The sequence below is a fragment of the Ammodytes marinus genome, assembly GCF_949987685.1.
Source record: "Ammodytes marinus genome assembly, chromosome: 22".
NCBI lineage: Eukaryota > Metazoa > Chordata > Actinopteri > Uranoscopiformes > Ammodytidae > Ammodytes > Ammodytes marinus.
The window spans coordinates 15,968,006-15,995,247 of record NC_137226.1 but is presented as its reverse complement, the minus strand read 5'-3'; the positions used below and the strand labels follow the sequence as shown (position 1 = coordinate 15,995,247).

General features: G+C 40.7%; 1 protein-coding gene across 1 annotated transcript; it reads right to left on the bottom strand.

Moving 5' to 3' along the window:
• Positions 1–713: 713 nt before the first annotated feature.
• Positions 714–26,864, bottom strand: LOC307268387 (monocarboxylate transporter 2). Its single transcript, XM_080050985.1, has 5 exons — positions 26,759–26,864; positions 15,517–15,762; positions 9,110–9,253; positions 6,706–7,509; positions 714–6,084 (listed from the first exon to the last, which is right to left on the bottom strand). Exons 2-5 carry the CDS (start codon positions 15,731–15,733, stop codon positions 5,804–5,806), a joined length of 1,446 nt encoding a protein of 481 aa, XP_079907111.1. The 5' UTR covers positions 15,734–15,762; positions 26,759–26,864; the 3' UTR covers positions 714–5,803.
• Between the last annotated feature and the right edge of the window lie 378 nt (positions 26,865–27,242).

Below are 27,242 nucleotides of genomic sequence, written 5' to 3'. Positions count from 1 at the left end.
AACCCACAGAGAATAATCAACGCTAAACCACTTTGGTAGTTCTTCTCATTTAGCATCAAACATAAGACACACGCACGCACAAACACACACACACACACACGCACACACGCACGCACACACACACACACACACACACACACACACACACACACACACACACACACACACACACACACACACACACACTGTTGTTCATCCTCTGGTGAACATAGGGAAATATTTGGCACCTACAAAGTCAGATATATCTTTTGGTATAACTGGTGGAGAGCAAGAATAGAGCGATAAGTGATTGAATAGTGGACTTACATTCATCCGGTGACCAGAAACACAAGTTCAAATGAATGCTAATGTTAGCTCTGTAAGTACTGAATGTGCCTGATTAATGCTCTCCAAAGAGGGGCTGGTCAATGGCACATATATAAGACCTCTTATCTTCCCATGACCCCACATTAAAATCCACTCATTTGATCACAGATATTTTTCCACCATGCTTGGACCTTTCTCAAGGCTAGGTCAATGTAGGTGTCAGCTATATAAATAATATATAGAATCTACAGCTACACCTGGTTATCTACAATCAGAATTGTTGATTGCATTGTCCTCTCGGACAATACCGCTCTGATGAAAACACGTAAAAGGTGGCACTCTATTATAAACAGTCGTGAGGCTTATTTTGATAGATACTTCCTTTATTTTGCTACTGTGATAGGTGATAACATTCTCTTGGAATTACAAAAAAACAAAACATTTATAAGTTCCTTATACCCGTGTGGAACTTTTCCTCACTGTAACGGATGACGGAGGCAGTGCAGAGGTAGTGGGAAGACTGACACAAACTCAAAAGTAGTTTAATGCCGTATACATACAGGATATTGTTTCCCTGATGAGAAAGCACACAGTATGTCTGCTACTGGTAGGACCTAATGGACTGAGTTCACAAAACTACAGAGCTGAGGTCCAAACTTGTGAACACAAAACTGTCCGCAAAATGGGTCTGTGCACAAACATATTTGCATCCTTCGCTTTGTGTGCAAAGCCCTAAAAATAAATGTATGTATAGCAAAATACTGCCCAAGATAGAATAATGCAGAAATATTTGGACAATATGTGGTGTTACAGCTTATTTGTTCATGTGCGTTAATATGGCGTAAAGACACAGAAAGGAGTGAATTTTGAAAGATTAACGATATAAGTTGGTTATTTACACTATTTACACATTGTGTAGACTGCAAGGATTTGTAAACATACCGTACAGAGGAGGAGCAACCAAGGTGTCATGGATCAAACAAGACAATATAATTTTGAGTGTGTTCACAGAAAGCTGTTTATAATGGTCAGTATAGCACAATAAGGCACAGTTAGCTTAACAGCCTTCGGCCCCCCAGTAGCAAACTACCTTGTTTACAATCAACACCAACACACGCTGATCTTCTTACCGAATCAATCAGTCAAAATAAAATGGAAGTTTGTTCAAGAATTTTTTCTGCAGATTGGAATTGTGTTAAATAAATATAACACTTGACTTTGAGGCAGAGATGGGAGTTTTGAATGTGTTAATCCCAGAACAAAATAAACTCAATTTCCCCCAAACGATTCTGTTTTTCGAATTCTGTTTCAGATCACGTAATTCAGAGTCAAAAATTCAATTGAAATTCAGAACACGTCGTTTAAATGAATTCCCCTGGTGGCAAAACAACTTATTTCATTGAGTTTTGCTCCACGGCTACAAAGACTGTTTTCTTGACTCTGGCCTTTAAGGATTAACTGGCCCAATTTGTGCCTCTTGATTGAAACTCCATGATTGTTTGAAACTCCAATCTGCTGTCATTTCAGTCAGCTAAGCCCTGTGTTTGATGCTTAGCACTTTACAATTCACAACTAAAACCCGAAATGTTGCCACATTCTGCCAAGTTTGACTTAACTACTTGGAATCCAAAAGAAAAACTCAACAGCATCTCTTACAAATGTTTAAGCCTTAACACTCTGCATACTGATCCCACACATCAGGGAAAAAAAGAAGAGCTTATAACAGTTAATTAAAAAAATTCAGCCGCTCTAAAAAAAAAAAAAAAAAAAACAGAAAAAAAACAGAAAAATTAGGGCCCAAAGTATTTCATATTCACTTCAATCTATCTTCTGCTAAATTTAATCTCCAACTTCAAAATAAACCTCTGTTATAGACTGTACACATAGAAAAAAGTCCACACAATACGTATATGAGATGCTAAGCAATTGATAAGGCTATTGGTGCATGTCAAATTCAATCAGTTATCTCTATTTAGATTCAAACATTTTAATTAATTTCCTTCCGTTCTAAAATAAAAAATAAAATAAAAAATTAACTGAAACGCATAGAAATGTATTGCTTAAACTTGAACAAATAACCATGTGGTTATGAAGTACAGAAGGGAGAATACCACAATATTTCAAGCATTTGCTATTCATTATATATCGGTACAAGTGCTCTAAACCAGCATTTACCAACTTTTTGTCTTATGTCGCATTTAAACTTAACACGATCTACTTGAGAGTCCTTATCAAAGATATGAAACCATGTTTGAACCAAGCTATTTTAAGTTGCTGATCAAGCAGGCTAAAAGAGGAAAACCTCGCTCTTATTTTACTGATAAATTCATTCAATCTTTATTCATCTCGAAGGATCATTGAGAGCAAGCTCTCATTTACAATGACAAAAGGAAATTCATGAATGGAAAAAAAATGAAATTAAGTGGTGTTCCCTTTGGGTCCTTCAAACCATTGCAAGTTCTAGTTTTGTTTTATGTGTATACTCTAAATTATAAATACAAAAAATATATATTCAAACTGGCAATCCCCCAACCATTGGACAAGACCATGTATTGACACGCTTACATCACCCATGAAACTGAAACCCTGTTTGGTCGAGTAAGTAAGTGTGTTCTCCTGTTGAAAGGGAACCTTGACTTGCTTTATCTTTTGGTCTAGTTGTTTTGAAACCAGCAGGGGGCAGTGTTATTTGGTACAAAGAGGTTGTACAGCAGTGAATTACCCTCTCACATGAGAGTCATCATGAACAATCAGCATAGTGACATCTGAGTGCAGTGAATGGAAGTAGTCCATCTTTTCACTAGTGTAAGTGTAAGCAGGAGAAGTTTACATTCATAAAAAGGTATTAGTGTTGTTCATTAACCACAAAAACAAAGTCACAAACATGGCAATATAAAACTATGGACCAATAGTATCATTGAAATGGCGGCGAACTGCAATATGAATCTGATAGCCAACAGACTTATGTACAATAAATGGCATAGCAGACATGCCCAACCATACCCTAGGAATTCATCCAGCCAATGATGGTGGCATTGAGTCTTGGATACAGACGGAACAAGGTTGAGAGCCTCTGCTACAGAGCTGGACATCCATTTTCATGATACACATTAAACTAAACAAAGCACAAACACATTTGTTACTAAAACATGTTTGGCTTTGTTAGGACATCTGACACAGGACACCATTTGGTCTGCGTTTTGAGATGACACATGATCAACAGCACGGCAGGGGGACATTTACCAACACTTAACACACGGAATGGATAAGAATATTGAACAACATTGACAGTTATAGCAACGGTTACATTGCTACATGTTATGTCCGTCAAGTACATTTGCACACAACACTGGTTGAAAATACAGGTAGCCTTGATTAGCATACATTGATTAGTAGTATCAGTACTAGTATTCCCTATTGTGTTTATAATGGCGTGGAAGTTAGTGAATTAGGTAGTGGAGATACGGTAAAGGACAACAATACTTATACAACATTACTTTAACAGTTTAAGACAGACATGTTAGGAGACAAATGGAGCAGACTACACCGATTTATGCCCGATTTTAAAGTTAGTCACAGCAGAAAAAGTGGCTCAAATGTAACACTTAGATATATCAACTTCATATAATACTATCAAGTATTCACTGCTTAACTGCCCCAGCATTCGTTACATTCCAGTTGAGGCAATGTATCACATAATGGACTGTCACACTGACGACAGGGAATACATTTCACTGTATATCTGAATTATAAATATGAGAGCTTATATCGCTCATGGACTCTAGGTGTAGAAAAACCACTATTATGCAGATGGGTTTTGGTCATTAATACCTTATTAAGGCCCTCAGAGGAAATTACATTCAACCATAATTAAATTCATTGAATTGCAGCAGTTTAATATAGATGTGTGGGGTGAAGTATGGCCATTCTCTCTTTTAGTGCACCGTCATGGTAGACAACCTACAGGAAGCATTTTATGACTTGATCTAAGTATTAAAGTGGGACATTGGTGCAGGTTTCACTACACGACATAACAGTGCTCGGGCAGACGGCATAATACACAGGGCACCGGCGTCACCAGCTGTGAACACATCTGGTATTCATTTATGGAGGTGGGATTATCGGGGCACCAAATTGCCATATTACACACAGTGCAATTAGGATCTTTGAGCTCTTGGTTGACACATCAGCATATGGATCAACTATTCCCAGTGTATTGCCGATGCTGCATACGCACTGCAGACGACAAAATCAACAAGTCGTCAGGGGGTTTTGCTTCCCACAGAGCTGAACAACCAGGGAAAATCAGACACATTTTTTCGCCTCTCGACAACTGCCACCATCCAGACAGATTTTTCCTCTTTTGTTCCCTATTGAGATGATTTCATGAACTAGGAGCAGTTGCTTCCAGTCTTTCAAATCTGTCCAGTTCTACACAACTATAGAGTGTGGAACAGGCATCTCAAAGGATGATACTTGGATTATGGGTGTATTCATCACCTGTAATCCAAGCATTACGGGTGATTATAAAGACGATGATAACTTCTGAAATCATTATTCTTTAAATGAACACCACCGATTGTAACGCGTCTGATCTGACTGGACAGTTGGTACAATAACAGACATTGGCTATTGTTAGCATCAAACCCATGATGTTCAATCAAAGAAAAGGGTCATTCTAGCCCCCAAGGAATCATTTCACCGCTTCCTCTTGTTAGTTTAACCATCCCTCATTTACGGAGACCTTCAGAAATCATGAATTAAGTGTGCTGTTGAGACAGTAGCAAGACGCCGGTGCTGCATTCACGTCATATCGGAACACACAGAAGGAACAAACGGAATGATACTCGTTGCTACAACTAGGAATATTTTAACTTGTTGAGATAATGATTACTTAAGTCAACCATAAGCAAACGGCAGCACATACTACTTTTCTTACGCAGAGCTGATTGTCTGACAGTGAATTTGACAAGTTTTCCAATACATCCAATATATTCCTACCAACATCTGTGGATGTGCTGCCATGGTAGCTGTTAGTTGACTTCATTTTGGAATTCCTTCATTCTACATAATTCTGCATTTAGGCTGTGAATGTACTTTACCCCTGTTTGCCATATTGTATTTACAGTAAATCCGATATGAGGTGAACGTGGCGAAAAAAGAAAATTTGGTTAGTAATATACTGTTTCCCATTCTATTTTCTGACTTTAAGCATCTTCACATGCATACAGTATCTTACACTATTCTCTCCGGAAAATATTTCTGTTATAGTCACAGCTGATGCACTTTGACAAACAAATACAGGACGCCGCACAGCTTCCTACAACATAGCTGTTGCTTTGGCAGTTAGTTTTTACAGAAGTGCAGTGGACCCCGAATAGAGCCTGGCGGAACACCGAGAGGCACCTCTTGGCTTAGGGCTCAGTTTGATCGTAGTGGAGGGTGCTGGGACGTTGCCACGGAGGTGAGTGTTGAGCTGTTGGCAGAGCAGGAGGATCTAGATGTTGGTTTCCCGCTGCACGTGGTCCTCATCTGTTTTACTTTGGTCGTCCAGCTCCTCCAGCGCCTGGGCCGCTCCATCAGCGTCCTTCTGATCCGGGACATGGTCCGGGTCCTCCGTCTCAGTCCGTTTGTACATCTCTGCACGCTTGCGCTCACGGTCCAAGAGTCTGTAGTTGATGAAGTTTCCAATGAAGAGCCAAATGCTCGCCAAGATCACGACCGCTCCACAGGAAAAATACATGTACTTGTAGTTTTTTGTGAGGTCAACCAGTTTCCCTGCAAGACAACACACAGTTTTTTTAATTTTTAAACGTTAAAGTAGCTGCACGGTTATAAAAAGAAGAAATCCTGTAGAATTTAGATATAATTCACCGAAAACACGTCAACTGTTGTGTATTTTAACCATTTGAGTAAAGACCTCAAATGCACATTCAAAATGGCAATGTAGTAAAATCAGTTACTTTCCACTTTCCAATTGCAACACTCATTTGATTCACTTTGGGATGAATTTAATTTCTCTTTTTTTTGTCAACTTTGGGGAATTTTGACATACGAACAATGAGCATTGCTTACCCTCAAAAGAGTACTCCACTAATATTTAAACCCCTCAGTCAGTACACACCCATTGTCAGCAGTACAATGTGGTATCATGCGTTTAAAAAAAATAAGCATATGGTCCCTTGACAATCAAACTAGCTTGCTTCCATGTTAGCTACTACGAATAGTGACTGACAAGCGTAGAAACTCTCAGTATCTGGTGGGACTGGGCCTTTATAATATTGTGAATTTATTGACTGAATCTAATCATTGAAACTGCTAAGAAAACATGAAAGTACAGGCCATAAAAACAGTACATGTTAGTGAATGAATGATGCACTCAAGAGAGACAAAACATACCTGCTAGAGGTGGACCAATGAGGACCGGGCAGCACTCCACAATGGTAGTGAGTCCCACAGCACTGGAGAACCTTTGAGGCCCAACCAGATCCATCAGTGTTTCAAACAGAACTGAGCTGACCATGCCAAAGGCAAAGCCAAAGAACATGGCATAGACTACCAGACCAGTGTAGTCTTCCACGAATGGGCAGAGGCAGTGGCACACACCATTGTACAGCACAGCAAAGCTAAAGAAGTACTGGATCCTGGGCCGGACCCAGCGCGAGTTGGCCAGTAGACCCATTGAGGGCCTGGCAAACATGTCCACAAACGCCAGAATTGATAGCAGGAAGGCAGCCGAGTACTCGTCCACACCAAGGTCCTTGGCGTAGGCTGTAAGGAAGACAATAGGTGCAAAGAAGCCCAGGAACATGATGACATTGCCTGTCAGGTAAATGAGAAAGCCGCGATGCTTGAAGAGTGACAAGTCCAAGTACTTGTTGATGGTTTTCCAGACAGTGCGCTTCTCTTTAGTTGTCGGGGCCAGGATGGCTAACTCTTCATCCTTCTTGATCTTGCTGGGCGGTGGTCCCAGAGGCCTCATGAGGGAGCCAGCAACACAGCAGTTCAGCAGCAGGCCGCCCAGGATCAGGAAGCTGCCTCTCCACCCAAACTGGTTGAAGAGCCACTGGTTGAGAGGAGCCAGGGTGCTGAGGAACACTGGACTGCCCGCCATCGCCATCCCATTAGCAATGGGGCGCTTCTTACAGAAGTATTTACCAATCATCGTCAGCGCTGGCTGCAGGTTGAAGGCTAGCCCCAGTCCTATGGGGAAAGATGTCAGAGGTAGATTAAACGTGTAATTGTTGCTTAACTAAATAACAAACACATTTTATTTTAATACACTTTGTTTGAAGTAACTGAGCATCTTTGAGCTACTTGGTTGAAGAGCAAGCTTCCAACATGGGTCTTGAACATGGTTGATGCTTTCAAATGCCAAGCTATTTTTGTTTTTATTATTATTGAATTAAAGCCACTACGAGTAACATGGCACGTTGGCGTCCCCTTTGGACAAAAGCGGTAGTATTTTTACGACGCCCGCTGTCGCAAAGCTGTTTTCTAGCTCGTGCAGGCGCGCAAGTGTGAACTGAGAAGGGAGCAACATAGTGCATGTCCGTGTGTTGAAAGTGTGAGGACTCTTTTCGGCTCCGTGAGAGTGGTTTTGACACTGCATCAACTAATGCCAGTCACTGCCACACACACCTGATTGCAATGAGTTGATGCAGTGTCACCTAACTACTCTCTCTCTCACGGAGCTGAAAGATTACGTGTCCGACTCGTCACAGAAAGCGAATGAACGAGAGACGGCAGTTAGTATGGATCACGATGAGGTAATGTGTTTATGTTGTTGTAAATAATGACTATTTCAGATAATGGTTATCTGATGATGGTGAAGCAAAGCAAACTTTGTGTTGGTACCAACCGCTCATTCATTTAGGAGTAAACACTGCAGTCTAGTTTCGCTCTCGTGAAATTGTATACACGTTGCTTGGCAACGCCCTGGTCCCGCCCGTAGCCTATATCACTCTCCCTTTTAGCTTTTCTTCATTGCATTTTTTCTTTGATGGTTCAGCCCCGTTATCAGTCATTATGAAGACAAATAACTGTCTCAAACAAAGCTCCCGCTCCCCTTCCCTCACCTGGAGGGATAGGCTTCTCAATTCACGTTGCTGCGCCACACTGAAATCTGCGACCAATACGGATATGTGACCATAGAGCCTGCACGAGCGAACCGAAAATCGGACTGGGTGTGCGACCAGACCAAAAGCAGTAATAAAAAATATTTAAAAACTTCTTTCTTTGCACTGATGGTCTCGTTTGCTGTTAAAGGTAATTTATGATTATCAGAGGAAACATGAGGCTGTTTAAAAGATATTTAAATGTTTCTCGTAGCCGCTTTAATTGAGTTTCTGTTATGCCAAAACAAAGAGCTGTCCATAGTTTGGGTTAAAAGACTTGGTGCAGAACAAGACATTGTTATAAGTTTGCTTTCTACACAAGGTGACCGATTATTAGATAGAATCATGCCATGGCATTGGATTTAAAATGGGCAATTGATTGATTGTTAGGCTTTACCTACAGTAGATCTATGAAATATGCTCTTTGATTTGAGACCATTTAGCTTTCATGAAGTAAAAACATCATGTTGGTATCCTGCCAGGTTACAACCCCTTTTAACAGTAAGTTGTAAATTAGCATAGAAAGTTATGTTAAAAACATAGAAATACAACACAAGAACCAGAATAGATTCAATAAACAAATCAAATTGTCTTCCCACAACAGTTTCTATTTTTAACCTGCTACTTAGAAGTCGAGCTTAATGAAATGAACCCGTGTGCATTTAGCTGGATTAAGATGGGCTTACCACCGATAACTCCTATGCAGATGTATAGCTGCACCACACTGTTGCAGAAGGAAGCCATGATCATGCCAGTGGAAGTGAGGCAGCCCCCCATCATGACCACGGGCCTGCAGCCATACGTGTTGACCAGAATACTGCTGATGGGACCTTGAACAAAAAGGAAAGCATTAAATCAAGCCACACATGTTGACGGATGTTTACAGCAGTCAGGATCACTGAAAGGGAGAGCATAATGATTTAATCTTGTTAGTGCTGCACGCCAGCGGGAACCCAGCTTCTATTAATAGCAGCAACTGGGCTCTTTCAATTTGAAGACACGACACTTCCACCGTCTCCTGTCAAACTGAGAAGCAGCTGACACTGAGAAGAATCAGAAAATACTTCCATATTATTTTCTGTTCAATATAATGTTTTTCAATATTGTCTGGGAAAGAAGTTCAGGTGCATCAATAAATATATATATTTTTTCTCCAGCATGTGATTTCCTGATTTTGTTTATACCACTGCAAATCTATTGTATGGATGTTGCTGCCAAACTGTAGAACTACTTGCAAAGGACTACTCAGGGTTTTTTAACAACACCTTTGATAATCAAATTCTGAATTTCTAAATGACTTTCTGGCCACTGGGGGACCCAATTACATATTACCACCTTGTAAAGGTCAAATTGCAAACGTTGCAAATCTACACATACAGCACCAAGCAGCTTTAGTCATCAATTGAAGTTGTGTTTGTGTCAACCTGATGAAAAGGCCAACATTCGCTTCACTCTACCTATACACAGTAAATTCCCCAGTGTTAAATATGCAGTGTCAAACTCCATTAACTCTATCTGAGTTAATATAACAACAGCTGGAGTAGAATGCCTCCTAGTGTTGGTGTCAATTTCGGTAGTTAAAAGACGGGGTGTAGAAAGTACTCTATAAGGCTTTAAATAACACTATACAGTGTATTTTTAACTCTATTTTGAGTTAATTTAACTCTAAAATTGTAACACTTTGAAGAGAGTTAATTTAACTCCAATTCTGAGTGGGACCAAATACACTCGGAAATGGTGTTAAATTTAACTCTTTTAGTGTTATTTTAACACTTCAAAATTTACTGTGTAGCTCCGTCAATCTGCTGTTTAGTCGCATAGTTTTATTTTTTTAACTGTAGAGTCAGGTGATAATTCTCTATGGGTTCATCCCTGGAGCAACATCTTTGGTCATTCAAATGTCAATGATGAGGCCTTTTCCTGTATACTAATGACTGAGCATCTGCCTTGTCACTTTATCACTAAACATGTTGTTCGGTCTTCTAATAAGGTACATCATATAACTACAATTTCAGAAAATCCAATATGTTATATAGTAGGGTTGATTTTTAATTTCTAGGATGCTAAATATGTTTCCATCTTTTCAATTATCGCCTGGTTCCCTGAATTGTAAAGAACAATAAGGAGGTTGACTACATTTAGATTTTACATTACACTGCTGCTCTTTTTCTTTCTATTCTATTGTTTTACATTTAGATGAGAATACGTGGCTGCTCAAATGACTCATTTTAGGAATCTGTTCATCTTAAGTTCGACCCCGCCTGCTATCCCTTTGCTGAACTTTAAGCACAGGAGGTGTAAATCGAATCGGGAAGGGAGAAAAGTAATAAAAGATGCTCTCATTATCGGCCAGAAGAAGATGTATGATATTTCTGCCAGGCCCAGTGCAATTTAAAAAAGACACAACGGGGCGAAGGAGGAGTCATCCGACTTAATTTGCTCGGCATGAATTATTTTTTTTTTCGACCTTGAGGAAAAGTTCCCCTCATTTACATCCACAGTCGTGATCAGGGCTCTAGGGGGCTCGGCGGGACCAAGACGAGGGAGCCCCTCAGCCTCCCTCCAAAAAAGGCTTATCATCTTCTGGCCAGACACAGTGTGGAGCCCATTACACAGTGGTCAAAACCCAAAACTATATACAGTATAACCGCCTAGAGAGAACGACACATATAGAAATGTGTCTAACCGTTTTTGCCACGACCCTTTTCGTGTGAGCTGAAGCGAATGGGCCGTTACAGCTCATGATGTGAGGATGCTGGCTATCCATCGCACTTTAAAAATAGGATCAAATCAACAGAAAAGGAAGAAAAACAACTTTTAAAAGCTTGTTCCACTGTAAGGACACTGACAATGTGTTTTTGGAGTGAGTGTGTGTCTAGCTGCAGATCCATTACACAGATATTTACAGCAACATAATGGAAGGTAGAGCAGCCAAAAAACAAGTTTATTTACGTGATCAAATTGGACCCATATTTTCTGGGTGATATGAGGCGTCGGGGTGAAGTTTAGGGCGGTGTGGTAGTAAGCAGCTTCATGCAGGACGATGCTGACATGGCAGCCGAAAGCTTAGTGACGTGTGTATAGTGACAGCAAGATTCAATACCCCTTTGGATAAAGTTTACATTTTGTTAATGCTGCATTGGCCACGTGTAAGCATACAAGCAATTGGACGAATCATGATATCAAGTATAAACGCACCTTTTAGTTCCATTTTGATCTTGAACAATTGCTAAGGGGGAAAATCTGTCTTGTGCAATAATTGTCTTTGGGTTTTGTCACTAGGCAACAACTTTTACATGACATGTAGTCATTTCATAATTTGTTAATGTTAACATATTGATACATTTTTCTGTGGTAACAGTCTCTTAATTAATCTGGAAAACTCAACTCACTGACAACATTTTTGACCGGAATGAAGTTCTACTTAAGAAATAGTCCCCCATGCAAACTGTTCACAGCACGCTCTATGGATTAGCCACTCTAGCATGCATGCTAAAAGACTACAGAGACTAAGTGCTCAAGCAGTGTCACATGCACTTCAAGGTGCTCTTGAAGAGGAAAAGACTTCTCACTTTTCAGAAAACCTTCTTCTTATAGCAAAGGGAGCTGTTTTGTCAAAAGTCTTGATTTAGTGAACCGGCTTGGACAATGGTGGAATAATAAGAAACAAATTAACGACACCTAGTAGGCATACTTCTATAAACAATATAAGATATGAAAAAGTTTTGTTTTAAACATAACTTAAAAGTTGAGGTATTCCCTTAATGCCTCCTTAGAACAAATGGTATTAATTTTTTTTTGCTTCATGATACCAACAGGTGAACCAGTTTCCTGTTTACCTATCATCTACCTGTGTTTACGACCGTCAGTGAACATAACACAGACGCACGCCGATTTCAAGCTGCCTCGCCCAAGGTCAAGTCCTCCTGTGTTTGTGTGTGTGTGTGTGTGTGTGTGTGTGTGTGTGTGTGTGTGTGTGTGTGTGTGTGTGTGTGTGTGTGTGTGTGGATTAGCAAAACTGATTCAGCACACACACACACACACACACACTGCCTGCGGCTTAAGCACGTCATCACTGAGCGTCGCTTGCTGTGCTGAGGCAATGAGGGATGTGTTGCCACAGCCGGCTGTTGTAATTCTGTGATGGATTGCGTGGTAGAGCTGAAATGTGCCCAACCCACAAGATAGTAAAACTTAACTAGTGCTCTCTAATTTTCTCGGTAGATTTTCGGAAGGTCTTTGTTTTCTTGTGTGCCTGTTGGTACATGTTTGTTAATGGATTTACATATTTGGTCAGGCAACCGTCAACTGTCATTGTTGTCCTGCCAGCCTTCAGGTATCAGTTGGTTTACAAACTGGTCTGAACACACAAGCACAGGTGTTGTAATTTTCCTACATGATGAAGCACTGGAATGGCCACTGATCGTTCAATATGGAATCCTACTGCTTGCTTGACTGACGGTTAAACTTTGCTGTTTGTCGGTTGAAAACTGTACAAACTCCGGTTGTATCCGACCTCTTTCATGAGACTGTGTCCGTCAAGCTAAAAAAAAAGAGATCTGAGATTTGTTTTTATTTTGTTTGTAAAAGATTGGCAGATTGCACACACAAGCTTTTCAGTAGTGATAAGAAAAAATGTCCTTTCTGCAAAATGGAGTGTGATTAGATCAATGCCACTCGCTGCCTGAAGCTCTTGCCCATTATCAGACAGCTTCACAGCAATAGGCGAGCTGTGTAAACACCAACACACACAGACACACGAAGTAGGCGGAAATTGGAAAAGGTGTTAAACATTCAAATAGTAATTGCTTCTTCGGCGTAACAGGCAGAACAAGAGAGCAGCTGTTTAATGAATAGCAAATGAGTGCAATCAATATGAATGAATGAGAAACAAGAGCCGCTCGCTTGGTAACGGCACATATTGACGACATCCCCACATGATCATGACATACAGTCGTTATAAAGCTTACCCAGCAGTTGGAGACCGGTAACAAACTGTGATTTGGCCTGACACACGCCTCACCTTAAGTGTTGCTCAGCCAAGGCAGAATGGTCTATTCCAAACTGATATTTAATCAACCTAACCCTTTCAGCAATTGTTTTTAGTTGAAGCAAACTCAAGTCTTTACTAACATTGAGCTAGTTAACATTCCCAGGGCTGACAAAGCTAAAGCCTGTCAAAATGTTTTTTTTATTGACAATCATTTTTGAGGAGGATCCTTTTAACAGGAGCTATTATGGTATCGGAATACCAATATATGTACTGACTGAGGGGATATTTTAGGGTTGGAAAATAAACTCGTTATGGCGCCCAACCACTAATTATTTATGCGCATCATATCCAAATCACCTCTTACGTTTTTGTGAGGTGTACCTTTTCCTCCTGAAGGAGACCACCTGTTTATAAGGAGGTGATAGTTAATGAGATATCAAAATTCATATATAAGGCTACCTGTTCTGCTCCAGAGAGTTCCTGCAGATAAAGAGTAAAACAATGACTTTTGCCGACAGAATAAGATTTAAACACAGTGTCAGCAGCTGTATGAAGGAAACAAGAGAGGTGATGTTATTGTAACCTTCAATGCTGTGTCACAGCAGAGCTATACTGTGTCGGAAATCGATAACAATTGGTTTGAATGAAGTTGCATGCCAAATGTATTGTTTTAATCCTCTGCGGTCCATGACTAGCCTAATAAGGTGCAGTCACAGAGAGGATGAGAGATTACGCTACGCTTCAGGTGGTGTTTCAGTGTCTGGTTCTCCTAGACAACAACTTGCATACACAGTGAGGCCCGGACCAATCCTTCACACCCAAGACAAGATCCACAAATAATTGATGAATGCGACTGTTACGTGCTACGGAAGAACAACTCAGGACCACACAGGTGGTTATGCATTGTGCCCAATGTCCGTGAATGACCTCAAACATACTGTTATCTTATTTTATCCTAGTTATTTACTGACATTTCTTACTTATCGTCCGACTTGTAGGCTGATACTATTATCTCTTAAGGCTAATATTGACTTATATATTGTCTGGAGGGATTTATAGGTGCCTAGAGAGGGAGAGTGACCATGTCAGTAACTGTGCTTCAAAAATTCACTAAAGAATTATTTATCAGCATTTGCTGCTGTAGTTCATTATTTTTGACAGATAGCGTCAACGATACAAAACATAATTAAATGTTTTGAAAACACGAGTTCAAGTTTTTTTTTGTTATGTTATGTTTGTATCTTGGTATTAAAGATGAATGCATTTGCTAGAGTAGTCCACTGCTCTTGGTGAAAGCTGCACAATGCATCATACTAAATGAGCTTTCTAGGGCCTGCTGTTGACCAGTACACACTGTGACATCAGCGGTACGTCGTGTGACAGGAGGATTACAGCGTGGACAGATGGCGGCCGTGGCACTGCCAAAGCAGAGAGAGCTGTGGGGACGGAGACAACGTGGGAAATACACTAGGTGATTAGCACTAGAGCTCTTGATATTATATATTTAGATGTGTAGCAGTAACAAAAATCCCATTTAAATGGATACAAAGCTCAGATTTTATCTTCTATGGTGCAAGCTTTTATGATGAATGCCAAATTATTCTCCTAGCCTGGTTCCACAAGACGCCCAACTCAAATATTTCAACATATAGCTTATAGATCTGTTATTGATATTTAAATGGATAACTTCCACTTTGTTGTAAAGTGAAAATGTGTAAGCCTAGCTTGCTTTCAGAATAGAATACAAACCTTTAAGCAACAAAAGCAACAACAGCAACTTAACAGTCCTCTCAAATGAATGATGTTATGATGTTGGAATGATGTTAAGGGACAAATGGTTAATAGCTAACATTAAATCACCTTGCTCTTAAAAAGGCAAAAACAGTCTTGTATTAAAGTATATACGATGCTCTCCAGTCAGTCATCTGCTGCCATAATAAACGTAAAGCAATTAATACCTTTTTCTTTTAATAGCTGTAGTATGATTGTAGTTTGTATTTGGCATGTAAGCTTATGAAGATATTTCCAATTTCAGTGTGACTTTAATTGAGATAGAAAATACATTTTAAAAAAATAAGGTAAAAACAGCCGGTGACTCACCTGCGGCATACATGACCGCGAGCATGATGGAGGAGATCCATGCGATCTGACTGTAGCTGCAGTCAAAGATGACCTGGATGTCTTTGAAGTAGACGGTGATGGCCTTGGGGAAGGCGTAGGAGAAGCCTATGGAGATGAAGGATGCGAGCACCACAGCCCACCCCCATCCGCCGTCTGGTGGGGGCACGGCGGGGGGACTTGTGGCCGGGGGCGGCATCACTGGCCCACCTCGACACTGACTATTTACTGCAGAACGACAGAAAAAGAAGTGGGAGAGAAAATTAAAACTCAGGAATGAAAACTTACCACCAGCATTCTATTTCCTCTATGACTTTTAATTAATTTAATTGTTTTAATTTCCTAACGGACTTGAGGGCTTAAGAAAAAATTCCCTTGCACATGAGCAGCTGTTTATAGGACAATGTCACAGATCATTACATACAATATATATAGATGAATCAGATCACCAGCTGCAGCTCATATTGACAGTATACAGACGGCTGTGTGGGATTATAAAGCAGGTCAAACGCTTTGTCATTTACAGTAGACACTGCCGGCAGCAATGCAACACGTCCCCAGAAGGATATAGGTTATGAGGTTAGTATCCTGGTCAAGGCATGTGCAAACACACACACAGTATCACATATCCGTTCCAAAGGGCATGAAAGCACCGTACCTGAGAGACCAGACCTGCCCCGCCCAGTGTTCACCTTGAGACCCCCACCCTCCACCCCCCTCAGGTAGTAACGACAGAGCAGAGGCTGTTGACTGATAGAAGCGTAGTAGCAGATTAAACCCGGTGCTGCTGTGTACAGAGCAAACACACCCTTATTGCATGGTATAAAAAAAACGTAATTTTGCTGAGTATAGGCTACACTGACATGAAGACACACACACACACACACACACACACACACACACACACACACACACACACACGTCAGTTTTGAAGACTTAATATAGACTAACATTAATTTCATGGAGACCAACCGTAACTGTAACCAGTGTTTGCCAAAACCCAACCCTAACCTTAACCACTGACCTAAAAATCTGAATTGTACCAATTGTGGACACAGCTTTTGTCTCGAATTGCACAAGCTGTCCTCAATAAGCTGTTTTGAAGTCTAGTGTGGGTCCCCGAAAGTCACATAATTCAGAAAGAAACACACACACACACACACGGCAGGCAGCCGCTATTATTTAGCCCTGTTTAACCTCATTTGCTTCACCTTCCTAATCAGACGGGAATAATTGACAGCTGTTTATTTAGCTCATGCTGCGTCCTGACATGACAGTAGCCAGTTTGGTCTTCACACAACAGCCAGGGGAAGACGCTGCATGCCTCCCCATGTTTGCATTACATCATCGCAATTATTTGAGATTGACACAGCTAGAGGCGGTTCACCAAGTACGGTTGTAAGATAATTGCCACCAGCGATTGCAGCATGTAGCAGAACGTTCAACTCTTTGTTAATATCAAGGTCTGTTTACATTTCGGCCTTCTTCTCCTCAGTCTTTAAATACACCATAATAAATAGCTTGAGGTGTTATGTCGCTCTCTGGAGGGAGTTTACTAAGGTCTGAAAAAATACCAGTGATGATGTCATCTCTTTGGATCCCCAGTATGGTATATTGACCCATACTAGGGGCTACAGGTCAGGATATCTCAGACTGTAATTTTGTAAAAAAAAAAATACACCAACTTAATAGACTACTAAAGACACCTAATCCATAAGTATTGTGTTTTACTTATGCATCAATAGGCATCCGAATTCCTTACACATGTCAATGCATCTTTTTCTTTTTAGTGATTTCACAGTAACAGTATGGATTCACAAACACAAACATATGAGTATTTACGCAGAAACAAATTGGTGAAACCTAGTTTAAAAAAGTGAGCTAAACGCTTGCAGCAAGTCAATGAAGCAAGAGGTTGTTCATTTTTCATAAATTATTAAAAAACTGAACAGCTTAAAGCTATACCCCTGTTGGTCCAAAATAGAGTTTTCTAAATGCATAACTGTGCTGCATTGGAGCTAGTGTTGGCGAGCAAATAGGAACCAACCCCTTGGTACTGTTGATGTAAGTCCACATATTACAGCAGAAAGAGCCATTTAATAACATCCCAGCCTCACAAGGGAAATGGACAGTATCATCTGTCTGTAAATGACCTGTGAACATCAGCTACCAGCATCAATAAATAATGACGCTCTCTTCCCTTGCTGCCGCTCTTGCTGGATCACGTTGCGATGTTGCAGAGACTCACACATACTAAGTTCTAAAAGTGTCAACAGGAAGCCACTAGAGTGATGAGTGCAATGCCATTCAGGTAAACACATTTGCCAAGTAAAAAAAAAACATAAATAAATGCTTCAGAGGTTTACACAGGTTAAAGAAATACAGAGAATTAGAAGTAGCTGCTGGCACATGTGGAGGCCTGAGAGTGCCAGTCAAATAATGATACACTAGTTGAAGCCATTAGTTAGATCTTTGGTCCCACCTTAAAATAGACACTAGTGATTGGTCGGCACCAAATTGCACTATTTTGAAAGGACACGTTGCAGTTTCCTGGTCTTAGCACCGCCCAAGACGATTGTGATTGGTTTAAAGAAATAAAAACAGGACAGCCCAGTCTCCCCCCCCCCATATGATTTAGCTTCGTTCCAGACCATCCTACTAGCTGTAGTTTGGTCTGGTTGTGTAGACTACCTAGTCTCTAACTTTTTTTGATTAGCGCTAGGCAGGTGTCAAGTTGTTTCACCATCAGTGAAACCCTTGCCACGTTTATTTTCATGAAAATAAATTTTAAACGAGTCACCCCATGCAAATAGGACAAAATATGTTCCAAAATCAGTCACATTTGAAAAATGATAACATAATGATGAATAAGATTTGACTGATTGAGTTCTGTTTTTAATCAATTCCTTCACATAAAAGCACACAGCGATAAGTAAAACATAAATTCATTTGCAAACACTAAATTAGTTTGGGTCTTTTTTACTGTGATGGAGGTTACAAAACAAAATATCTCTAACTTGTGCTCAAAACGTGCATGGTGAATGGAAATATAATCCTCTGTGTATTTCCCTTGTACTGACCCATTCATCAACATAAGAGATTATGCCTTTTTTTCAGACTTCTATACAGTTTGTCTAATCCATGCTAATCAGATTACAGGCTGTCCGCAGCATCACTCAGTGTCGATACTGGTATTGATTGATTGAACATTACAACAATGCACGATGGAGCCACATAACTCATAAGCAGCTTACATTTATGGGTTCCAATATGAAACTCCAAACTGATTGACCACTAAAGAGAAGCTGAGGAGAGGGGGGGAAAAGGCAAACTTTCCGCATGCTTGACGAATTTGGTTTATGATCAACCATTTAAGTACTTAGGAAGTCAAACAAGGCAAAGTCACTGTTCGGTCACTACAAAGTCAACACTTCCTCCCTGCCCTCGAAACCCACATTCTCCACTGTGTCCTTCACTTGGCAGAGCAGTGGCAGAAGCTTCGGCCAACCTGTCCATCAGTGTCTACACAGGATGTGTTCAGGCACAGTACAGAGAGTAGGTCAGAGGCAATTTGATCGTACCCAGCACACAATTACTGTAGTTCCCCATGGACAACAGAGAAAGTAGACATCAGGCGAAAACCAACGGGCAACTGAAAGGCATATAGTAGTTATTGAGATATTTCTGTCTGAACCAAAGTGGTGGACTGACAAACAAACAAACTGCCACAACATGGATAAAAACCAAAGATGACAATCATTAAAGGATTAACTACCAAAGTCTCAAAAACAATGACCAAAAATTCAACAAAAGCGATGAGAATACCAAGTCCTATATTGCTTGTCTGACCAATACAAATTCACTGAATGGTAAGAACCACAGGAGACCATGGATGCACAAACACACATCAGTGCTTGTTGTAGTGTGTTGCTGGGCCCAACACACAGTTTGATTTGGTCCAGTGTCCACTGTATGCACTTGAGATGACCAGTCACCCAATTAAAACAACAGAGCTGAGTAAGTGAGCAGCAAGGCATATTTACATTGATGCTCTGCTGACATGTTGATTAATATGCACTGTCCTAATCAAATAAAACTAAACTAAACTAAGGAGAAGGAAGGAGCCCATACACAAAAATAGAGTCCCTATAATCACATCATCCAACTCGCAAAAGCTCATCAGACTGGGTTACATTGTACTTAACAGCAAGTGTGTGTGTGTGTGTGTGTGTGTGTGTGTGTGTGTGTGTGTGTGTGTGTGTGTGTGTGTGTGTGTGTGTGTGTGTGTGTGTGTGTGTGTGTGTGTGTGTGTTTTCGTCCTTGAAGGACTCTACTAAGTACCTTGGCCGGAATCCTAAAAGTCTACATTCTTTGTATTATTGGCAGACCCACGGTCTCAGGTTTAATTCCAAATAAAAGGCCAGGCTGAGAGCCCAGTGTTGTATTTCAAGTGAGTTTCAGTAAAGGAGACACAGATAGGAGTGGCTGTCAAGGTGAGAGGCTAGGGTTGACCACAACTTCCTGGGGACAATGCTTGACTTCTTCAGTCTGTGCCACATTTCCTTTTTATCTGATTTGAAACGACTCTACGCAACATGTAAGTCGGTCTGTGGCAGGCAGAGATTCTAATAAAAAATACATCCCCAAAGTGCTGCTTACACTTGCATTAGTTGAGTTATGTGGTAATGTAGGGGGCAGTGGAGCAGGTTGGAAAAAAAACATTGACACAACACGTCATAGTCTTACGATATCGACATAGTAAGCATGTCAGCAAACAGTTGCCTATTTACACATCCAGCAAACACAGAGTAACACTAACTTTCAATTGGAGTTGTGTTTCTGTTTAACGTTTGCTCTCCTTTTAGCTCAAGTTTTAATCTCCACCAAATCTTGAGAAAGAAAAATCGCTATCTCACTGCTAAATGCTATGTTCATTGCTTAGCCACTAACTTATTTTGTTGTTTGGTCAGAAAGTGTAGAGTGGGTCTAACCAAGCTTTCAGTCTGAAAACAGGTGCCTGCATCTGGAATCCCGATGAGAGCCGTGAAACTCATCCAAAATCTTCAAGGTATGAGCCGCAAAATCAAAGCAATAGGCTGGGGGTCATTTAAACAACCCATAGGGACTGCAGTCTCAGTGGATTTGTTAGTACAGGCCCCCCTTCACATCACACAGTCATTTGATCCATTAAAAAAAAATATGGACTACTGCGCACTGCCTTTAATAGCCCTGATATCTCTTTAACTGATCTGATCTTTAACTTTCTCAAATAAATCCAAGATACTATTCCAATATAATTCTAAATTCATGAATTTTGGGGGAACACTGACTTTGTATTTTGGGTGAACTGGGACTTGATTCAGAATTATTCCAATCCTTAAATGGTCCTTAAAGAAAGATGAAAAGGTGCTAAGGTGCCATTCAGAATGAAAGAAGAATATTCCTCCCTCTCATTTCCCCTCACTAAATAAAGCTTTATTTTGACCACTGTTTGCTGAATGGACTAGCTTTATTCTACTTTCATTGATGGTCAAAGGTGGGGCAGTGATCGCATAATAATCGTTTCTTACTTTGCAGGACTCAAACCGTGGTGAAGGACAACAGAAGGTTGGCTGATTGACAGGTGCTGAGGTGGGAAAATAACTAAGTCAGGAGTCTGGCGCAGGAACACATTCATGTTTAACCTGTATATGATACTGGGTGTATATCTTTGAAAATACAGGATCTGGCTTCAAAGCATAATATTTGTCTAGACCTTGAATAGCGGGTAGTATTCAACAGTTCCAGTCAGATGCTGTTTTGATAAAACCAACACTGTAAGCCTGGTAAGGTCCTCCAGAAGGAAACCTGACCTCTACAGTCAGCAGGCTGCCAGCATGACCCCAGAGTCTCATGGTACTTCAAGTTATGGCAACGCAAGATTTGCTCTAAGGTAACCTTCAAGTAGCACTACTCACTTCGTTTTAGAGGGAAAGGTAATCACTTACCCAATAAGCAGCTCTCTAAATGTTGACAAAGCTATACAATTCGTTCCACTTATCAACGTGACATCTAATCTCACTGCAGTGATCCAGTAAACACACTTGCCCTTGGTCCTGCGCTCCGACAAACAGGAGAAATACCACAGGAACAATGGTTCCCTCTGAGAGCCGCTTACTGATCCAGAAGGCCACCAGGCAGGGAGTCTTCCCATAGAACATTCTAAGACTATAGTAGACTTTCAACTCAATTATCAGCCCACTGCTCTTTGAAGCCCTTGAGCTAATTCCCTGGGGATGAACCATGATTACAAACAGAACACTTTCTTTTTTGGGGTGTGATTTCCTGACAGTAAAATACACACGTATGCAGCACCGCTTGTCAAGTTTATGGCACGACAAGCCATCTGTAAGAAGGGTCCATTGCAGCTTGAAAGGAACAATCAATCAAGTCACCTGCACGTTAGTAAACCTCTGTGGACACAACAGCATGCTGGGAATGTCCTTCCATTGAATTCTTTCCATGTGGGACGCCAACGCCCACTTTCAACATCCAATCCAAAGCTTCCGATCCACTCCACTCCTCTCAACATGTCTGGAAGGTCAGAGGCACTGATCTTTGTTACATCTTTGTTTGAGCGCTTTGTTTCTCCTTTCATGACTTGAGACAAAAGGATGGCCATTTCCCTTAATTAAATACCATACATCACCAGCATTTAACTTTGCATCTTGAGATTGTGTGGAGATTCAATTTAAAAGAAACCCAGAGCCAGCTACAGACAAGTTGTCAAGTCAATGTGCAGGAAAAAATTAGTGACATTGAATGTATTCTTAGCTTCTGCAACTTCCTCATCCAATCCAAGCAAGAAGGCATCTTATAATGTACATATATACCTTGCAGATTTGCTTATCTTGTTTCTTTAAGGTCTTTACACTTCCTAATTAAAGTCAAAGATTTCTAGTCAAATCAGGTCAATGCAGAAATAAGAAATTGTGTAGATTAAGATTAATGGGGACAACTGGAGCGTCCCTTCTGCCTTTTCAGTTGTCAATTTGTCAAATAAAGGAGAAAAGTCCCTAAAACAAAATCAAGGATGACCTTCAGGATTAAGTTCTCATTTTCTTTAAAACTTTAAAGGTGCAGTGTTTAAAAGGAATTAGGAATTTTCAGAACAGACTTGGTATAAATGGAATATAATATTCCAGAAGTATGCCTTAATTAGCATATCATTGCTTGAAAATATCTCATCACTTGATATTGCAGAAGGAATAGATGCAGTGGTGGATGATGCCATCTTTAGTCACTAGCATCGTGTCCTTGAAGGTCACAGTAGCTTTTGTGAATTCGCTGAAAAGGGAGGGGTAGAGAATGACCATTGCAATCTTGAACTCTCAACATTCTCTACGTACATACTTATCATATCTAGGGCTGCAACTAACGATTATTTTGATAATCGATTAATCTGTCGATAATTTTCTCGATTAATCGATTATTAATCGATTCGTGTTTTGGCCTGTAAAATGTCAGAAAATTGTGAAAAATGTTGATACATTTTCCAAAGCCCATGTTGACTTCCTCAAATGTATTTTTATGTCCAAAACACAAAGATATTTCAGTTAACTGTCATAATAGGATTAAAGAAACCAGAAAATATTCACATTTGAGAAGCTGAACTCAGAGAATTCGGATTTTTTTTATTAAAAAATTACTTGAAACGATCAATCGATTATCAAAATAGTTAGCGATTATTTTAAAGCGACTCTTACCTTTGGTGCATTTTTACACTTTTTTTGGATTAGGTTAAAATGGTATTAATAAGGTAATTACACTCTAAAATATAAGACAGACCCACCAGGAGTAAAAACAAACAATGATTTCAATCTCATAATATTATGAAAAATATATATAAAATTCAACCAATCAAATCGTTCGGACCGAACGATTTGATTGGCCGACAGACCTGTCTGTTTGCGGTCTGCTTCTGTATTGCGCATTCTCAACTAGAGGGTTTGTTTTGATTCCACGGCAGACAGTAGCGAGTAGCGACCATTGTAGAAAAGGCCCCAACGTTCATAAGTTACAGTGTTGTTAGTTCTTACAGTGTGTTAAAATGTGTTTTGTTCAGTGTGGATAGCAGTCAGTTAGGGCCGTGAAGTCAGTCGGCCAGAGAGCCTGTTTAGTTTCCGTTCTCTTCTCCCTCGGTCAGATGTGTGAGCGTTGCCGCAGTAAGCGATCATTCCACATGGAAACGTGTTTATCTGAGTTTAAATGTGAATCACCCGTGTGAGTATGTACATGCAGTCCCGATCGCTGTTATAATATAGTTTGCATGCGATTCGCGGGTCGCAACAGCTGTTGTAACGTCTCCTCACGAGCGGAGTTTAAACCTTTGTTCTTTTCCCGCGATCTATATGCGACTGTGCCTGTGAAAGAAGGAAAATAAAGAGCGGATAAAACCCTACTCCTCCTCTCCTAGTCTCATGCTTATAGTCTGACGCCTTTGGCCATAAGTGGTATTCTGGCCGACACCTCTGAAGTGAAATCAGTGATACAAGCATGGAACGAGGGTGTGGGGGCATTGGAGGGAGGCGGGATGGTATGATAGTGCTGTAATTCTCAATTGCACGATGGGTGTGAGTCCCTTTAATAACCGATTAATAATCGATTTGTCGATTAATCGTTGCAGCTCTATCAAATCTATATTATCTTATAAAACATGAGGTTAGATTAGGAGGGCAATTTGTTGAATGCACAAGACGATTTGTCTGATGATGTTTCTCTAGAGCCAATCATCTCAATCATACCCTCATGTTATGATCAAATACACAAATCTTGAGCAGCTACTTTTGATTGTTTAGGTATTTCAAAGTGCGGGGGCCATTGTTTAGATTTGAATTGCAACACGTGTTGTTCATGTGGAGTACAATGCCTTCTCGTGCGTCAGGCGCTGATGTTTGCACACAGCAAGTTTGTGTCCACAATAAACTTGAACAAGGAAAGAAGAGGTCTTGATCTTGAAACCCGATCCAAACAACCAGCAGGAATTTTTTTCTCATATCCACCAGGCACACACAAGAGCACAACCCTGTCAGTCAACCTCCAGGGTCACAATAACCCATGTTTATAGATCCAAGTACAACCTCAATGACACAATCCAAAAATGAAAAGCATGTGGACCTTTAACTCCTGAGTAACGAAACAGGGACATTGTTACACAGAAGCCCAGCGCTAATGTCCCTGTCCCACATGATCAGACAGGCCACTGCCTTCAGGGTAAACAAACAGTGTGGACATTGACAACCCAATAATGTTTAGGTTACCTGCAGACTCAAACTGAATGCAAAGAAGACAACATCGAAACATGTTAGAGAAAAAGACAAATTGATGAACGATCACAAAACAGGAAGAGAGGCAAAAGTCTCCCCTTTCCATCCAAACGTTTAGATAGCCGCCAAAGAGCCTTCTCCAATGACAGAATCATGTAAAACAATATGCCCTCACCAACAAGAAAGCTATATTCTAGGATGCAGCCTCTATCAATATGGTAGCAACCAGACTCCAACCAGATCGCTTAGTTAATTAGTTTACGATGTAAATATTGTAGTATAGAGTTATTTTCGCTGAGATAGATGGCTAAGGGAAACCATGTGCTAAATCCACAAACTGCTTTTTTTTGTCTTTTTAAGGAATTGTTTGGGGAAAAATATGCTTATTCACTTTCTTGAAAAGAGTTAGAAGACAAACACACCCATGTGTGTATGGTAAATATAGCAGCAGTGGCAGGTTAGCATAGCTAGAGGAAGTGACGGCACCTGGCCAAGAAAGGTGCCTCCCCCACCCACCACAGCCACCATGGAAACCCACAATGTGCCACATTTGCCCTTCACTGCTATACATTTATTTAGCCTACACATTCTCACTCTGACTCTCAGCAGGGAAGCGAATGAGAGTATCTCCCAAAAGGTCAAACTATGCCTTTACTTGAAACTCAATTTGCATTTGGGGGCTGAAGCCTCTTTAGAACGAAAACATTTGTATTATTTTCAGTGTGATTTGAATTTTATTGGAAGCCTTAATTGGTTCTGTTGAAAAACACTAAATGTTTAGAATGAGTAAAGATTAAAAAAAATAATAGAAATTGGCAAAAACAAATGAGTCATATTTCGTCCTCCAAATGAAGTTCTTGAAATGAAACAAACCCAGACTCATTCTTATACTCTCTGGGGTTTTGCTGACACAGGTCTGGTATGACTATTCATTTAGGTACAGAATGATGTTTAACTGACAATACTGAGTTAGTATGGTTTAGCATTAGGCCTACTCCTATCCTGTGATGGTTGCTTTTAGGCCATGGTAAGTCTTGCTCATTACAACTGACATTAACAAGCTTTAAAGTGCCATAGCTACAACAGAGGCAAATACAAAACTAATGATTTACTTAACTCACTTCACTTTCAAATCACAGCACTTGTCATGCAGCAGGCCTGTTTGTTGTGGAACTGTTGAGCAGGTAAAATGAGTACAGTGATACACTTCAACATAACTTCACATGCCAAATGTGACATGCAAAGTTATTTTTACAGGCTCAGCTGACCAGGAGAGAAACGTCTCATCTGATGCCAAACCTACTTAGGAAGAAAAATAACTTCCTAATTGCATACCTTGGGATAATAATAGACTCACATTGACTCTGAGGACACCTGTAAAAAGTTGGATCTCCATCAAGGGAAAAACTAGAGCAGGCAGAGTGATGCAGCAGCAGCACTATGGTGATTCCTTAGCACTGCAGCACCATCATATGATGCTGCATGATGTAAGGATAGGGACCGGATGAAGCCGGTCGAAATGCCCGGGGCCTACACGGACTAAACCGGGCGCTCAGTCAAAGTAGCTAAAAGAAAACACATACAAAATAAAATAAAAAACATTTCATCCAAATCGTGTCCCTCCCTCCAGGAATTGACCACATGGCAGCGCCCCACACGGGGATTCCCATCTCTCTTCAAAGCCTCCTGAACGCATCACAAATTACAAATGTATTTCCAACATCCAACAGGGGACACACTGTACACTCACACCGCCATAAGCCTCTATCCCTCATGATGTGTTGCTTTCATTCATTCATCGCAGGCACATGATCATCTGTGTGCGTACCGAAAACACAAGCCAAAGCGCTCGGTTTAATCCCCCTGATCACCGGCGCGTCTTTTTAGCGATAAACAACAGGCGCTCAATGTTACTTTACCTCTGCGGGATGGAGGTGAGTGTCGGCTGGGATGATGGGGGGTCCTGCGCCGGGCTTGGTGACCTTGGATCAGAGAGATGCGTGCCGTGCGTCAGTGTAGTTTGGATGGCTCGTGTGTATGAATTTCCTGAGTGAGCCGCTGCCTGACGTGGAGCTGAGGGCGGTGCTGCCTCCGTGGCTATTTCCAGAGCAAGCCAGCTCAAGGGAGGATTGACTCAGCCTCTTTCAATGGCTCTTTACAAGTTACACACACACACACACGCACACACACACACAGTTCCTTACTCTACCCTCCTCCAGGGCACTGTCTGCGGTAACTTTCTCTATGCTCTGATGTGTCGCATGCAGGCGATCTGATAGAGCAGGAACAATGTAAATCAATAATATAAACAGAGTGTCTGCAACAATCTATCACAATTTCCCAGAAACCAAAGATATTTATTCTCTTGACTTTCAGGATGAAGAAAGTCAGCAAATACTTACA

Excerpts from the sequence above, each read along its gene's own strand:
- LOC307268387 (XM_080050985.1), bottom strand. The coding sequence starts at position 15,733 with ATGCCGCCCCCGGCCACAAGTCCCCCCGCCGTGCCCCCACCAGACGGC. Across the intron at positions 9,254-15,516 it reads CGCGGTCATGTATGCCGCAG|GTCCCATCAGCAGTATTCTG; the intron begins GTGAGTCACCGG and ends TTTTTGTTCAAG. Across the intron at positions 7,510-9,109 it reads CTGCATAGGAGTTATCGGTG|GACTGGGGCTAGCCTTCAAC; the intron begins GTAAGCCCATCT and ends CTTTCCCCATAG.